The 14,705-nt window shown below is 31.8% G+C and overlaps 3 protein-coding genes across 6 annotated transcripts; 1 reads left to right on the top strand and 2 right to left on the bottom strand.

Moving 5' to 3' along the window:
- Positions 1-267: 267 nt before the first annotated feature.
- LOC116779081 (large ribosomal subunit protein eL13) lies at positions 268-1,911 on the top strand. The gene is made up of 5 exons (XM_032673243.2): positions 268-352; positions 502-766; positions 1,138-1,287; positions 1,378-1,530; positions 1,769-1,911. Exons 2-5 carry the CDS (start codon positions 524-526, stop codon positions 1,886-1,888), a joined length of 666 nt encoding a protein of 221 aa, XP_032529134.1. The 5' UTR covers positions 268-352; positions 502-523; the 3' UTR covers positions 1,889-1,911.
- Positions 1,912-3,926: 2,015 nt separating this feature from the next.
- Positions 3,927-9,041, bottom strand: LOC116778799 (uncharacterized). The gene is made up of 13 exons (XM_061529643.1): positions 8,888-9,041; positions 8,325-8,558; positions 8,019-8,096; positions 6,907-7,250; positions 6,281-6,398; positions 6,054-6,203; positions 5,493-5,822; positions 5,303-5,420; positions 5,120-5,223; positions 4,864-5,050; positions 4,478-4,597; positions 4,293-4,401; positions 3,927-4,205 (listed from the first exon to the last, which is right to left on the bottom strand). Exons 2-13 carry the CDS (start codon positions 8,556-8,558, stop codon positions 4,088-4,090), a joined length of 2,010 nt encoding a protein of 669 aa, XP_061385627.1. The 5' UTR covers positions 8,888-9,041; the 3' UTR covers positions 3,927-4,087.
- Positions 9,042-9,902: 861 nt separating this feature from the next.
- Positions 9,903-14,207, bottom strand: LOC116778812 (uncharacterized). 4 transcript variants are annotated; one of them, XM_032672844.2, is made up of 8 exons: positions 14,127-14,207; positions 13,968-14,041; positions 13,488-13,666; positions 11,581-11,684; positions 11,232-11,357; positions 10,646-10,717; positions 10,339-10,476; positions 9,903-10,028 (listed from the first exon to the last, which is right to left on the bottom strand). In XM_032672844.2, the coding sequence occupies exons 4-8, from the start codon at positions 11,638-11,640 to the stop codon at positions 9,963-9,965; spliced, it is 462 nt and encodes a 153-aa protein (XP_032528735.1). In that variant the 5' UTR covers positions 11,641-11,684; positions 13,488-13,666; positions 13,968-14,041; positions 14,127-14,207; the 3' UTR covers positions 9,903-9,962. The 4 variants fall into 4 exon arrangements, with proteins under 4 accessions (XP_032528735.1, XP_061385610.1, XP_032528736.1 ...); XM_061529626.1 differs by having other exon boundaries at positions 11,581-11,676; XM_032672845.2 differs by having other exon boundaries at positions 13,968-14,051; positions 14,127-14,185.
- Between the last annotated feature and the right edge of the window lie 498 nt (positions 14,208-14,705).

Genomic DNA, 14,705 nt, shown 5'->3' with positions numbered 1-14,705 from the left:
TATTACTATATGTATAAGATTATTGGCGACCTTAACATTAATGAACGAGATAATAGTTTGATTGTGAATTTTAATGTATTTAAAAAATATATATATTTCCACCTTCTTGTTTTCTTTTTTACGTTAATAATTACCCTCTTACTTTTATTTTTTTTACAAGTAAATGGTAACTAATATGTTATTTTTTTTAATTAAATATCATAATTAATCCATAGATTCTAGATTCAATTCAAGATTTTGTTCCTTAAATTGTTCGAATCCAGTGCTCTATAATATGTTAAAAAAGTCGTATGTTTTTTGACAACTCGGTATGTTTTGACATTTCTTTTTGAATTGTGCGTTTAACTCTGTGGTTAGTGTAATTTATAAATCAGAATATATTTTTAATATCACTATTTATTTTTCAATGCATATGCGTGTTAATTCTTTATTTATCAATAAAGTAAACGGAAAAGATAATATTTCTTGATTATTTAAACAAATCATATTTTAAATTTTTAGGTGAAGTAGGGTTATCGCAATCATGGGGAAGGGAAATAATATGATTCCTAATGGCCATTTCCATAAGGATTGGCAAAGATTTGTTAAAACTTGGTTCAACCAACCGGCCAGAAAACAACGAAGAAGGCACAACAGAATTAAGAAGGCTAAAGCTATCGCTCCTCGTCCTGCTGCAGGCCCTCTGAGACCGGTAGTTCGTTGTCCTACCGTGCGATACCACACTAAAGTCCGTGCAGGTCGTGGATTCACCCTCCGTGAAATTAGGGTAAATATTAATGAAACTTTTACTTTATATTGATAATTGGACTACTTATTGTTGAAACAGTATGTTTGAGTTCATTGATTACAGAAATTTTCGAGCAATAAATGATTAGCGTTATAGTCACTTAAGGAATAACAATATTATTTGATTTGTTTAAAGTTTTTTATTGTTCACATTAATCTGTTAACCTAGAAATGTAAATATTTTTAAATATTAAATAGACTGATTTATATAATTGAACAGATTAATTTAGAAAATTTTCTTTTATTAGTTTCATACAATATATCTGTAGCTCTTTTATTCTTGTCTGTTTGGTACTTACTGATAGTTTGTATGTATATATTTATAACATTGATATATAAATGTATTTCTAGGCTTCAGGCCTGAACCCAGCATTTGCCAGGACTATTGGTATTTCAGTTGACCCCAGAAGACGTAACAAGTCTGTAGAGTCCCTGCAGATGAATGTACAGAGATTAAAGGAGTACCGTGCTCGTCTCATCCTGTTCCCTAAGGGCAAGAAGGTAGATCAACATTCTTAAATACATATCAGCAATACTTAACACTGAAATGTTTTAGATGTAGTTATTCTTATCTGCTATATATTTTATCAGGTTCTGAAGGGTGAAGCTTCTGAGGAAGAACGTAAGTTGGCCACTCAGCTCAGAGGACCTCTGATGCCAGTTCAGCAACCAGCACCTAAATCCAGTGCTCGTGTGATTACTGAGGAAGAAAAAGACTTCAAAGCCTATCAGTACCTAAGAGGGGTAAGTTTTTATATGCTTTTTAGTCTAATGTTATAACAATAGGGTTTTTGTTGTTTCTGTTGGAATCAAAGAATATAGTATTTAATATATTTATAATAATAAATTTGTACATTTATACTCTTAGTGTACTCAATAAATAATTTTATGTATATATAAATGTATTTTGAAATACAAAGTCATGTGCAGACAAATACTGTAGAAATAATTTACATCTCTAATATAATTGTTTCTTTTCTAGGCTCGTTCCATTGCTAAGCTTGTTGGTATCCGTGCTAAGCGGCTTAAGGATGCAGCAGAAAATCCTGATGATGTCACCAAGGCGCCAACAGCTGCCAAGGAAGGCAAAGCTAAAAAGTGAATAAATAAGGATAATCTTTAGAATATTGTTTCTATTCATTGACCCCTTACCTTACAATCATAAATTCTAGTAAATTACAATCAAAATCAAAATAGTAGTATTTTATTTAGGCCAGAATGTTGAGGGAAGTCAAGGTGGCAAGTGAGCAGGTTCATGTTAGACACTAAAAGCTGCTAACCAGGCAACTGCAGTTTTACTTCTACTATCATATGTTTAAAGGAGTGAAATGATGCTTCTACTGTGACTAAAGCTTCTGGAGTGTAATGGTACCATCCAGGTGTTGCATTGAACACATGGTCTTAAATTTATCAGACAAAAATAGATGATTATTTTTTAAATTGATTAACTGGACAGTATTTGACCATCATGTCACTTGATGATGAGTCGAAATAAAATGTGTTTAAACTTTGTGAACTATATCTCTAATTAGAATATAAAACAAAGAAAATATAAATCTGTGCTGTTCTCATCTGTTTTGTGAATTTCTACGATTTTTGTCATAAAAATAAAATAATTGCTAGAATGGAATCCAAGACTTGTTCTAACTATTTAAAATAAGACTCGATAAAATGTCCATCATGCCAGAACATCCAACATTACTCATGTTGTGGTCTGAGTGATATTGTTTTTAAAAATGGAAATATCCAATTTGTAAGTCAAATAAAAAAAAGGAAATAACGTAAGTCCTAGGTTACCTTCTGACCAAAACAGCATTTAAAAAGTTAGCTTAAACACCAATACCTTCACAATTTGACGTGAAATCTTTGATTGCACATTTTCATGAGCGCTTCCACATGTTACAGTCGACTATAAATTTATTTAATTTTTTTTATCACCTATGAATTTGATGAATTCCATTATTCTTAAAATTACTTCGATTAATACATCTGTAAATGCGGTTGTGAAGAGAATAAATATTTTGGATACATAAATTTCTAAAATATATAACATAAAATTAAGGATTTATAAGAAAGATACAAGAATGAGCAATGGGTAAGTTGATCAAACACAGATTAATGGAATTACTAATAGAAAAAAAAAAAAAAATTAATGCAAATAATTAATAACTAAACAATAGCTAAAAAAGGTGTACGCAATCTTAATTTTGATACCGATATTGATTTCGTGACCAGAGTCGCTATTAAGAATGATACAAATAATAAACCTATACCTATTATCGTCAAATTTCAAGCTTGATATAAAAAACACGACTTTTTATCATCCCTTCGGAAACTAAAAAGCTTAACACCATCTGACATCCGGTTTGTAGAAATAAATAATCTTATATATATAAATGACCACCTATGCTCTTACAACAAATCACTCCTTAACGAAGCTTTTGTTGTACAAACGACACAGTGTCATAGGCGTAGCGAAAATTCTAAGTACAAATAACTGACAAAGAATATCAGTAAAGAGCACAGTCCACTTAAATTTAAAAAGAACAAATATTCTTCAGATTCAACGCGACGAAAGTAAATTCATGTTAATCCAATAATATGATTGCATTGGCATTGCTCTCGGTTCAGCTGACAATATTTAGACAGTTTTGTTGAATGTCTGAGACTTTCTAAATGGGGGAGTTGTAATGCTTAGTCCCTTTTTGGTCTATTAGATAATTTTTGTAAAATTTTCTTGATGATACCACCTTTATTATGAAGCAAAACTTTCTTAAACTTGTACAAAATAATTACGTGGTTCTAATATATATAGTTTACCAAGTAAACTTGTTTTATACAGACTGCTATATTCTTCAGTTTCAATATATGCTTCTGTTTCTTTGCTATCTATATCGAGACCACCTTTGATAATCTATATTTCCCGCCAATATTTTAAAAATTTTGCAGTAAATAAAGTAAGCGATATCTACTTCGATGTCCTTTATATTTAAACCCTCAAGCCGTTCCTTTTGGGCCAAATTAAAACGCGTGCCTTAAACAGTTCGGTAATAGTTAGGTATTTGTAAAATATGTGTTTAGTCACATCTTCACATTAAAGTCAGTTCAATATTTGAGGGTTGAAATAAAACACTCGGAAATACCATTAAAAACAAACGCATTTATTAACTAAGAAATCGTATCATTAATATAGTATAGAGCTTATGTAACACTAACTATTTTAAAAATTTTATATTTCTTACACATTTATTATATGAATGAAATTTTATTGTTTTTCCAATACGATTCTTAAATCGAAAACTCAAATAGATGTTTTTACTTCTACATTTGCTTTTTCATTGGAGATTTCTTCTTTAGCATCTTCACCTTCTTCTAAATCAGCCTTTGGTTTTTTATCACTTTTACGAAATTTATCATACCTATAACAAGAGCGTTATATCACTGGTTAATAACATCTTGTTATATATTGTAAAAATGAAATTGCACCATATATTTTTACTGACTACCTTCCAAGGTCTTCGTCATCGTCACTAGCTTCATTTCCCTGAGGATCCACTTCTCTTAATAACTCGCCGATATCCTTATCCACATCAGCCCACAATTTATCTTCGCTTCCTATGATGAAAAAAATAATTGTTTGCTAATAAAATTTTGCTCATACATACATTTTATTTTATTTTCATTTACCAACCAGAAATATTTGACAGATCAGCTCCATTTTCCAAATTTGCGTTTTCAACAGAAGGTTCTTTTTTTTCAATTTTTTCCTTATCGGCTACTTCTTCAGAAGCGGCAACTTCTTTTTCATCTTCTGCAATGAGTTAACATATTCAACATATTTGTCTAATAGATCAATAATGACTCATTTAGTTTTATATATTGACCTAAATTAAATAGTTGCAAGGCTTCTCTATATTAAAATGCTCAAATATGTACATAATTACACTGGTAAATAACTTTTTGAAGGAAAAAAAAAATCAACACTTATATATACAATACAGAACTGAAATTGGATTTATAAGTCTTCCATGATCAACCTAGTGTGTACATATGTATTATATATTGTTAGTACAGTACCCTTTTGTTGGTGTAGCTGGCGGTGTATTCTCTCTGCGTGGCGGCGTAGTGTGCGCGTGTCCCGGTGCTGCACATACCGACCGAGGTGGACACGCAGACGGCAGTGACGGCGAAGAGCTTCCGCCTCCTCAGCACTACCAGCTTCCACACGCGGCAAATACACGCGACATAGCTCGCACCAGTGAACCTAATACAAGAACCATTACAAAACCAACTCCTTAAGTATTTAGGCAAAGTTGTGCTTAAACATGTTTACCTCTAACTTCTTAATATGCTCGCTACCAATATTTATCTCAACTTTTGTTTTTTTTGGGGCAGATTCATCTTTTTTCTCACCGCCGGAGTCATCATCTTCAACTTCTAAAAATAAGTAATATTATATATAATAAGGCAACCCCGAGGCTCTTATTGTCTTACATACATATAATACTCCACCCACCATCAACATCACCCACAGAGTCCAACGTCATGAAGTTATCCAAATCCACATCCATACCCTCATCAGCACTAGCTTCAGCCTTTGGGCTCGCCCGTCGAGCGTTAAGACTGGCCTTTTTCTAAAAATTTTAATAATTTACATTACCTGCGAAAACATTTTAGATTATTTGTAATGTATATAAAAGCCATACCTTAAGATGTTCCACGGAACAAATATGGTGTTCGTAAATCATGGGTGAGCGGAAAGTGATACGACAGATGCGGCAGAATGGCATCAGAAGTCGTTTCATGGCGCGGTGAGTGTCGGTGAGGTTATGCGCGTGTCTCGTGGTACGGTGGTTGAGGCGGCACACAAGACAGAAAGTGGTACGGGCCGCCAGCTCGGCGCCTGCCGCAGCCTCCAGGTCACGTTGCGCGCCGCGCTGAGCTACACGCATACGTAGCAACTCTAGCTTATGGCGACGAGCCACTGAACTCATAGCGGCACGATGCTTACTCGACAAAAGGTGTTTGGTGTAACTCTGGAGATTTATTATATCACGATTAATATTATCAAAAAGAAATAAAATTTTCTGAAGTTGGACAAAAATCGATAGTATTATCAGTACTGTGCATACAGTTTTAAGCGGCTAATACTTAATAAAGAACTTACTGATCCGCATAAAATAAAAGGCTCATAAAAGATTTTAAATTATTAATAAAACCTTTACTAGATACAAAAATTTATTAGTCAATTCTATTATGATACTTACTCCAAAAGTAACACATTTCTCTTTACAGTGAACACAGGCAAGATGAACATAGGGACGCGATGGAGCCGTATCTGACGCAGCATCTGGTTCTTTATCAGTATCCTCTCCGCCTTCACCTGCCTCACCTTCTGACCCCTCGACTTCTGGTGCCTTTATATTAACAGTATTTTATATGGCTGTTTAAATTTAACAATATAGTATACCAAAAGGATTACTCAAATACATACACTGACTTCTGGCGACTTGTTCTTGGTTTCTTTCTTCTCTTCTATGACTTCCTCTTTCTCATCAGCTTCCCAATCTTCCTCTGTGGAAGATGCTTCATCTTCTTTTGATTTAACAGAGCTAATAAGTAATAAATTGTATATTGTAGTTTTTTGTGAAATCAAGCAATAGTTATTGAAATGTCAATGTCATTATCAAATTTTGCATGACATTTTCGTACAGCTAGTATAGTTATCTGATACATTAATAGTGAATATTGGGTGCCAGTGTCGATTACTGTTTCTCCATTTGAAATGTCAGTCGTCCTTGTATTGAATAGTAAAGCCATTTTCTAAACTCTATTTGGCAGATAAAATGCTCTCATTAACTTATATCCCGTTCTCAAACTATTTACAAATATATCTATTCATTTTGAAACTCCAAATTTCAGTTCTTTCATAAACATTTTCACTACTGACATTCATCTTCATGTTAAACTTAAGTAATAGATGTATTCATAGTCTGTTATCCTTGACCATATTCTAGCAAGGCTTTTCTCATCTAAACTTTCTATTTTACCTTTGTGAATCAGGCTCACCTTCCATGGGATCGGAAACTAACTTAAACATTATTTTGCATTTAGCATTACCTTCGCCCCTTAGTAGTTCTAAATGTGCGGGTGTACCCCAGCGATCTTTCAGCAAATCGCCTAGAGGAGAAGGATCCACGGGAACGGGGGGCTCCCCGATAGAGGGGGCGAGTGCGCAATGTTCGTCCGCGGAATGAGCGTCGCGCAGCCCGCGGCCGGACGAGCGCTCGGAGCGGCTCTCGCGGCGGCCCCATGCCACTGGGCTTGCGATACTCTCGAGCCGGCGACCGCCGCCTGTCCTCGCTCGCGAACGACCGCCGCTCGCCGTAACCCTCCTGTCTACCGCCGTACGAGCCGCCATAGTGACTGCCGCCATCGTGGCTACGTCTATCGCTCGATGAGCCCTGCAGATAATTCTGTTTGCATCGCTCCTATGCTTATGGGAAATAAAATTCATACAAGTCATACAACTAAGTTCTTTATCTCCCTCTAGGCATTTATTTGTTTGATCATTCTTTTCTTCAAACATTTTCATATACCAGGATTGAACCAGTTGGTTAAAAGCTGTCATTTTCTAAGTGATACTAATCTGCACAGATTAGTGTTACTGCATGCCAATATTAAAATGGGCTCATATGTAATGATTTTCACATCACTTGTGTAATTTAATCTGGTTTAATCAATTCCTTCTATTGCATCTAATGAATAGGTAAACATAAAAAACAATTTTAAGCCTTTTTCTACATTTGTTTTGATCGATATCTTGGGTTTCCATTAAATCATGAGTTGCAACCAAATTAAATATTAAGTATTCTCTGTATTAAGCATGTGTTATTTAGAACGCCACTGTTAAAATGTCTTTTTAATTGGTAGACTTTCAGTCACACATTACTGTTTTATCAAGAATGGTAGAATCAAGTCTTTATATTCTACATTTATAGTATATATCTTTCTAGATATTCTCATATATTGTATCATCTTTTAACTCACATACTTTTTTTGCAAAATACTTATGCGGAATTTCATAGATATAAATTCATATCCTCCTAAATACCTTGATTTTGGTAAATAAATATCAACATCCTTAAATTTGTCTTTTGACCTAATTTCTCACAATCCAGATGTATTCATAAATTAATTTATATTTTGCCCTGGATTTTATATCAACTAACCTCCATTCTCATCCGTTTGCGTTCTGGAGAGCCTGATCGACCACCATAGTCACGATTTGAATAACTAGCTGAACTTTCCTGAAAGGTCAATGTTTTCATATTCTTTATTATAGACACTTCTGAAATCTGAATGTCTTGTGAGAACTTTTTGACATTAATCAACTGGTATTACCATATTTGCTTTCGATATATTCTGGACTAACCTTAAATTGTGGATGTAAATGCATGTAGGTGTAAAATTGATGATACCTACCTAAACACTTAATGAGATGTGTCGACTTAAGTAATGATAAAAATTTTACTTACAGTTCGATAAGTCTTTTTATAAGTTTCTTCTATGCGATCCCGACTTGATGAATATCTGTTGGCATTGTTACTGTTGTATCGATTTTCGTTATAGGTTGAGTAGCCGCCTCCTCGGCCCCCACGGCCGCCATCATATCCGCCGCGACTCCCGTTACCACGAAATGATCCTCTATAACCACTTCCACGGCCGCTGTAGTTACCCCGCCCTCCATAACCTCGTCCCCGAGATGACATCTAATTATAACTCATTAAATTATTACCTTAGACGTTAAACAACTTGAAGGTTATTAAAAAAAGTGTAGCGTATAACATTTGGAGTAGATGTTTAACATGACAAATAAATAAATTAAAGATATTACTATTATTTTTATATCCACAATATTCACGTCATATACTGAAAAGATTACAAATTAATGCTATATTAAGGTTTGAATGAACTAAATATAAAGACGCCGGTCAACGCCAAAATGGCCTCCAGATATTATTTGAAAATTGATATGTAACCAACAAGATCAATATTTTTAACTTTAAAGACATTATAATAAGTATTTTGCATTACGCACCTTAACACTCTTATATTAATCGGAGTATTGTGCAAGAATTCTTATATATTTTCAAATATACATCTATTACTCAAACGAATCCGTTGACGACGTTAAGTCAATGGCAATCGACATAGAGCAAGAGCAGTTTTCCCAGGCCACGGAGACAAATAAAGTCAACATATTGGGGTTACCAGGTTTCGTTAAAATAATCTTAAAATAGGTTATACCACGATGTTTCGTAGTTTTTTTTTTAATTGAAGGTTTAATAAATTTTAACTTAATATATTAATAAATTTTATATTTTATGGTATTAATAATTGAGATTGTTTTAATAACGTATTGAGTTGTAGCTATTATAACTATGGATATAGAGTAATCTGGGAATATATAGTAATCTGGGAAAGTGCGTAAGTAAATATATTTGTAATAAAGTTAGCGGATATAAAATAAAGTCCTTATGATTAAAAAAAAAGAAGCGTTAAAACTATTAGTTTTCATTAGTCTTGGTAAGGCAATAGAAATAACTTTCCCAAAATATTTTTTAATAAAAGTCATACTTTATTTACCAATATTCATTTTGTATACATACACGTATTGTAAACAAACTTCCTTCATAAATGATTTTTAAGTTACACTTCAGTTCGCATAAAATTATAAATAGTTCAATATTAATATAAAATAATTTACTTCTCTTATTTCAGAGATGGTTAGTATTATCTAGTTACTAGACTAGATTCTAGTATGACGTCTTTTTAGGAGATATTGACACTAAATCTCTTTTTTGGGATCCGTATAACCGAATATATTTTAAACAAGCTGGTAAATCTACAATAAACTTAGGAAAAAAAAAATCTCGGAAACTAGGATAGATATAAAATAATTCATTTCGGACACTATTATTTCTTTTACTTATACGGCATATAAAATTTTAATTTAAAAGCACTAAGTATATATTTGAAATGTCTTATTATTTGAATGTTGATTTTTAATGTCTAGTTCGATAAATATTTTAAGAGACTTGAAAAATAAAAGATAAAGAGCAAAAAGTTTATGCGTTTTTATGATTGCAATTAATTAATGTAGTTTAGGTCTTCTATCTTCTAGATTTCTTTTCTGCAAAGAGTTCATTCCAGTATCCTTGTAAATTGGACCGGGAATCCTGAAATAATTAAGAATAAAAAGGTTTTAAATTGTTTTAACTAACACTAGTACAAAGATCTGGAATGTGTTAAAATAACTAAAACCAAGTACTAACTTTTTTTATGGTAGATAGTTATAAAGTAAATCAAATTTGGGTTGAAACAGAGTAGTTTCTATATTAAGATTGTTTTTACTAAAAAGGGCCGAATTTTCTATGAAATTTGAATAAGCATATTCCCTCAACTGATTCAATGTTTTAAATTGTTATCTCACAGAGCATTTAAACATAAAATTGCAGTCAAAATTAATAAAGCTTGTTGCCTGCTTGCCTTTTTCGCTTCTCGCCATTCTAAATTTCGTAAACGGGCTAAACCCTTCAGGTTTCGGTCTAAAATGTTCAAAAATTCCTTTCTTGTAATTTTGGGAGCTGCTGTAGAACCATTATTTGGAGCTTGTGTTGTGATAGCCTAAAACATTATTCCAATTAAGAATACAATTTTTTACGAGCATATGTTACTTGACAAAAGTATTATTATTTTATTACATAAGTATTTAGTAAATTGTGGGATCTATCATAATATAAATTAAATACTTTTTTTGTTAAAAATTACTTTTTTATACATTAGTAATACATACGTTATCATCAACGAATTGATTGCTCACTAATTCCGAAACTTGGTTGTAAGCGCTCTTTGTATCATTAATTTGCTGAAATATTAATAATAACATTAGAGCATATTGTCTATTGATAATAATAAAAGATATAAACAATTTCTTTCAATCCGAAGAAATATAACACGTAATTGAAATAATCTCACATAAGTGTTACTTATTGATAATACTTAAAAGAGTAGGGAAAATAAAATATTCATATGTTATATATTTATTAAACTTGAACTTGGTTTTCGAATAAGTTTTGTTTTATTGAATTTGAATAAAATAATTTTTATGAAAAGTTTTAATTGTAATTATTTTTTTGAGCAATATATTTTGAGAATTAGGTTATCAAAAGTTTGATGAAAAAAGTTTTATTTGAAGAAGATAGGTGTAAAGGTGTTATGGAGAGTTAAATAAAACATTAACAGTCTGGTAATGTGAGCTATTATAGAAGAAATATATGAGGCGATTTTAAATAATATTCGTCTTTTGTCTTTCTGTGTGTGAATAGGAAAAAAGTACAAAATATATTTTTATTAAAAAAAAGTTTTGTAACCCAACTTACCTCTAAAATAAGATTAAATACTGTACCAAAGAAACCCCATTTAGGCTTAATTGCGACATTCTTCCCACTTTTTAATAAGGATTGTCTAATTAAACGGTCTTTTCCGATCGATTCATTTGCTAATGGCTGCAAAGTATAAACAATAATCAAAACTGTTAATTATATACAAAAATACTTAAATAATAGTTTCAAATAAGAAAATAAAATGATATTCCTCTTCCAGATCTATAAAAATTATAGTTACTTTGATGGTTTCTATATTAAATTTTATAAGACGTAATCCGGATTTGAAATTATGTATGTAGGAAGCAAATTGTTGACATAATATCTAAGTATTACGTATACTAACTGGTTGTGCTGCGGCTAATGCGACGACAACTATAATTCCGAGGACCAGGTAAGGAGACATCTTCTATTTTTTTATATTGCTGTTTGGTAGGTACTTCTGTTAGTCTAAATAAAATATTGAATGTAATTATCCAAATATATAATAGTGAGATCTAAGACTTTCGCGAGTTTTATTCGTTTAAATGAAACTAATATATTTCGGATATACTACGCGGATTTTATTATTTTAAAACTACATAATCCCGACGTTTCGGTTACTTTTCAGAAACCGTGATGACGGGCAGACGAGATGTGAATGTCTTTCAGTCGGTCCTTGTTATTTATCATCTATCGCCATCGATTTCTTAATTTTCTGGCGTGATCGCGGTTGCTGAAAAGTAACCGAAACGTCGGGATTATGTAGTTTTTAAATAATAAAATCCGCGTAGTATATCCGAAATATATTAGTTTCATTTAAACAAATATATAATATTTCTAATTATTAGATATATTATTTATAAATTCATTAGATCCAGAAGTCATTAAGTGGTGTTTCAAATATATTATGACTAGGTCACTAGGACACTAGGTCCTACTCGCGGTTTCACTCGCGACAAACTATATATATAATAAATTATAGCTAGGTAGGTATATATCCGTCCAGCTGTTTAAGCGAGTAACATGATCTTTCACAATTGTACTTACGATATAATTCTTTACACATTCAGCGGCATTCTACTAAACATATGCTATGTATTGAGACATTGTTGACAGTTTTAATGTTTTTATTTGTACTAAGAATATAAATAAGAAATGTTATCAAATTTACTTCAAGGATAAAATAAAAATAATTTGTCGGCGACTTCAGTAGGGCAGAAATTTAAAATATTTTCATGTGAAATAGCTACATACAGGAGCTTAGGTATTAGTAAGACATGAACTTCAGGTTTTTGTCCAATTAGGTTTCAACCTTATTTTACAAGTAATTATAATTTGAAGAAAATTGTTGCACTCTGTATTACCTATAGTGTACGTAACCCGAAGTAGTTTTTCAAATTTGACCAATAAGTTGTTCATAAATCAATATGTTAAGTCCGAGTTTGCTTCGTTACAATACCTACATACGAAGCGTTGCTTGTTTCTCATTCAATAACCTACGTTAATAATAGGTATATTAGGAGAAGATTTATGAATGAAAAACTTTAAACGTTCTGTTTGTATCGTGACGATATCAATTTCGATTAAACACGGAGCCTGTTTAAGAACCCAAATAAACTTTAGTCATATAGTAACAGTCAGGTGTATTTTGTTAGTTCTAGGAAGATCAGAAAATTAAAACATAGATGAAAAATGTTTTATTGTTTAAATTGTATATAAATATTTTATTGAAGAAAAACTAATGATTTCTGGTCAGTGGGTAGATTAGTATTTTTATATATCCTCTCAAAGCACTGCACCAAACAAAAAAAATACTTAATAAAGATTAAAGCTGTTAGGAAAAAATAAATATATATGAGGCATAGTAACTACATAAAGTAATATATAACACTTTGAAGTCACTCATACGTCAGATCCAATGGATGGTTGTCTGACAAATTACCAAATAATTAACTCAATTGTTTTAATATAAAAACCACAGTCAATTTTGTATTACTTCACGTATCAAATTTTTTTTGATTACCTCATTTAATTTTCAATAATCTTACCTGTTTTTTAAGAATCGTGTTATTTAATCGGGAAATATGAGTTTACGCTACACCAAACCGTATGAGCGCGAGTTGATGTCTTTTCTTGCAACACGCCATAAAACGTAATAGGAAGGTTGCTTATAAATGTGTGTTTTGTATTAATTCATGCTATTTCTTTCCTTAAATTATTAAAAATTCTAAGTGTTATGTAACCTATGAACTATACAGTGTTTTGACATACGTGTAAGGTGATTGCGAGTTGTATTGCGCCAGAATCAACTAAGGTCATCGATGGAATGGCTACACCGACTTTTCTGTGTCCTTTTTATAATTTTTGTTTTTCAATTGCTTCGATCAGGTTCGACTGTATTGAGAAATATTACGGCACCCGTTCTGCCGGTCTGTTTTACAATGCATAATCTAAAACCGTTAAATAATAGTTATCTAAGTACCCAAATGTATCGTAACAATAGTTCCCATACGTTGTTCTGTTAATATTCGAAGGTCAATTAACAATATTCTTTACATTCACTTGCTTCGTTACTAATGATTTGATATTAACTATATTTAATAAGGAATAAAATATTCTGAATATAATAATATATTTTACTTTGCATTGCTTCTAGGTATACTTTTAATCAATTATTATGTATCACGGTATATATAATTCGATAACTTTAATTAACATTTATTTTTATTTTTTTAGAAATGATTTTCTCACCAAGTTTAGATGTATATAACTCTTTACAGCATTATTTATTCCAGTTTCGTATCAACCAACACCGGTCCTGAAAACTATAAAACACTTTAAAAATATTTAACACAAAAACATTTACCGCGTCCTCGAACTATCAAATCTTTACACAATCGTCATAAATACCAATTGTATTTTCCCGCTTTAATATGTTTTGAACGCACGCGCACCTACTACGATAGCAGACTGCACTATGAAGCGGGATTGTTTACGAACGACCAACCTCACGGGGCCAAGGCCGTTGTTGCGAAGCCTCCGTTATGTCAGTCGTTCTAATTATGCAATCTTTACCAATTTAATGCAGTTAGATGACCCGCCGTTCCCCGGATTGCTCCCATTTGTAATTATCTTACGTAATTAATCACCCGTTTGTGATAAATTTCATAGATACGGTGTTAGCTTGTTATATTTGGTTTTCGAGAATTAAGTGGGTACGTTTATTTTTTATTATTGAATAGTATGTATATAATAATAAAATGTATTTATTAATTTAGTTTAATGTGATACAAACGGTTCTTGTTATTAACAGTGTTATAAACTACTTATTATCTATTTTAAATTTGATATTAAAAGTTGCTAGCCTAGCCTAGCCAAATTAAATATACGGAAATTAATCATTATTACATTATGTGTACAAATTTTTATACATAGTTACGCATTAGTACGGTATACTTAGTAAATTTACACTTAATACGAGGCGTTTCC

This window comes from Danaus plexippus, chromosome 6, assembly GCF_018135715.1.
Source record: "Danaus plexippus chromosome 6, MEX_DaPlex, whole genome shotgun sequence".
NCBI classification, from domain to species: domain Eukaryota; kingdom Metazoa; phylum Arthropoda; class Insecta; order Lepidoptera; family Nymphalidae; genus Danaus; species Danaus plexippus.
Note: the sequence above shows the minus strand (reverse complement) of the source record. Positions and strands in the feature narration are given on the sequence as shown.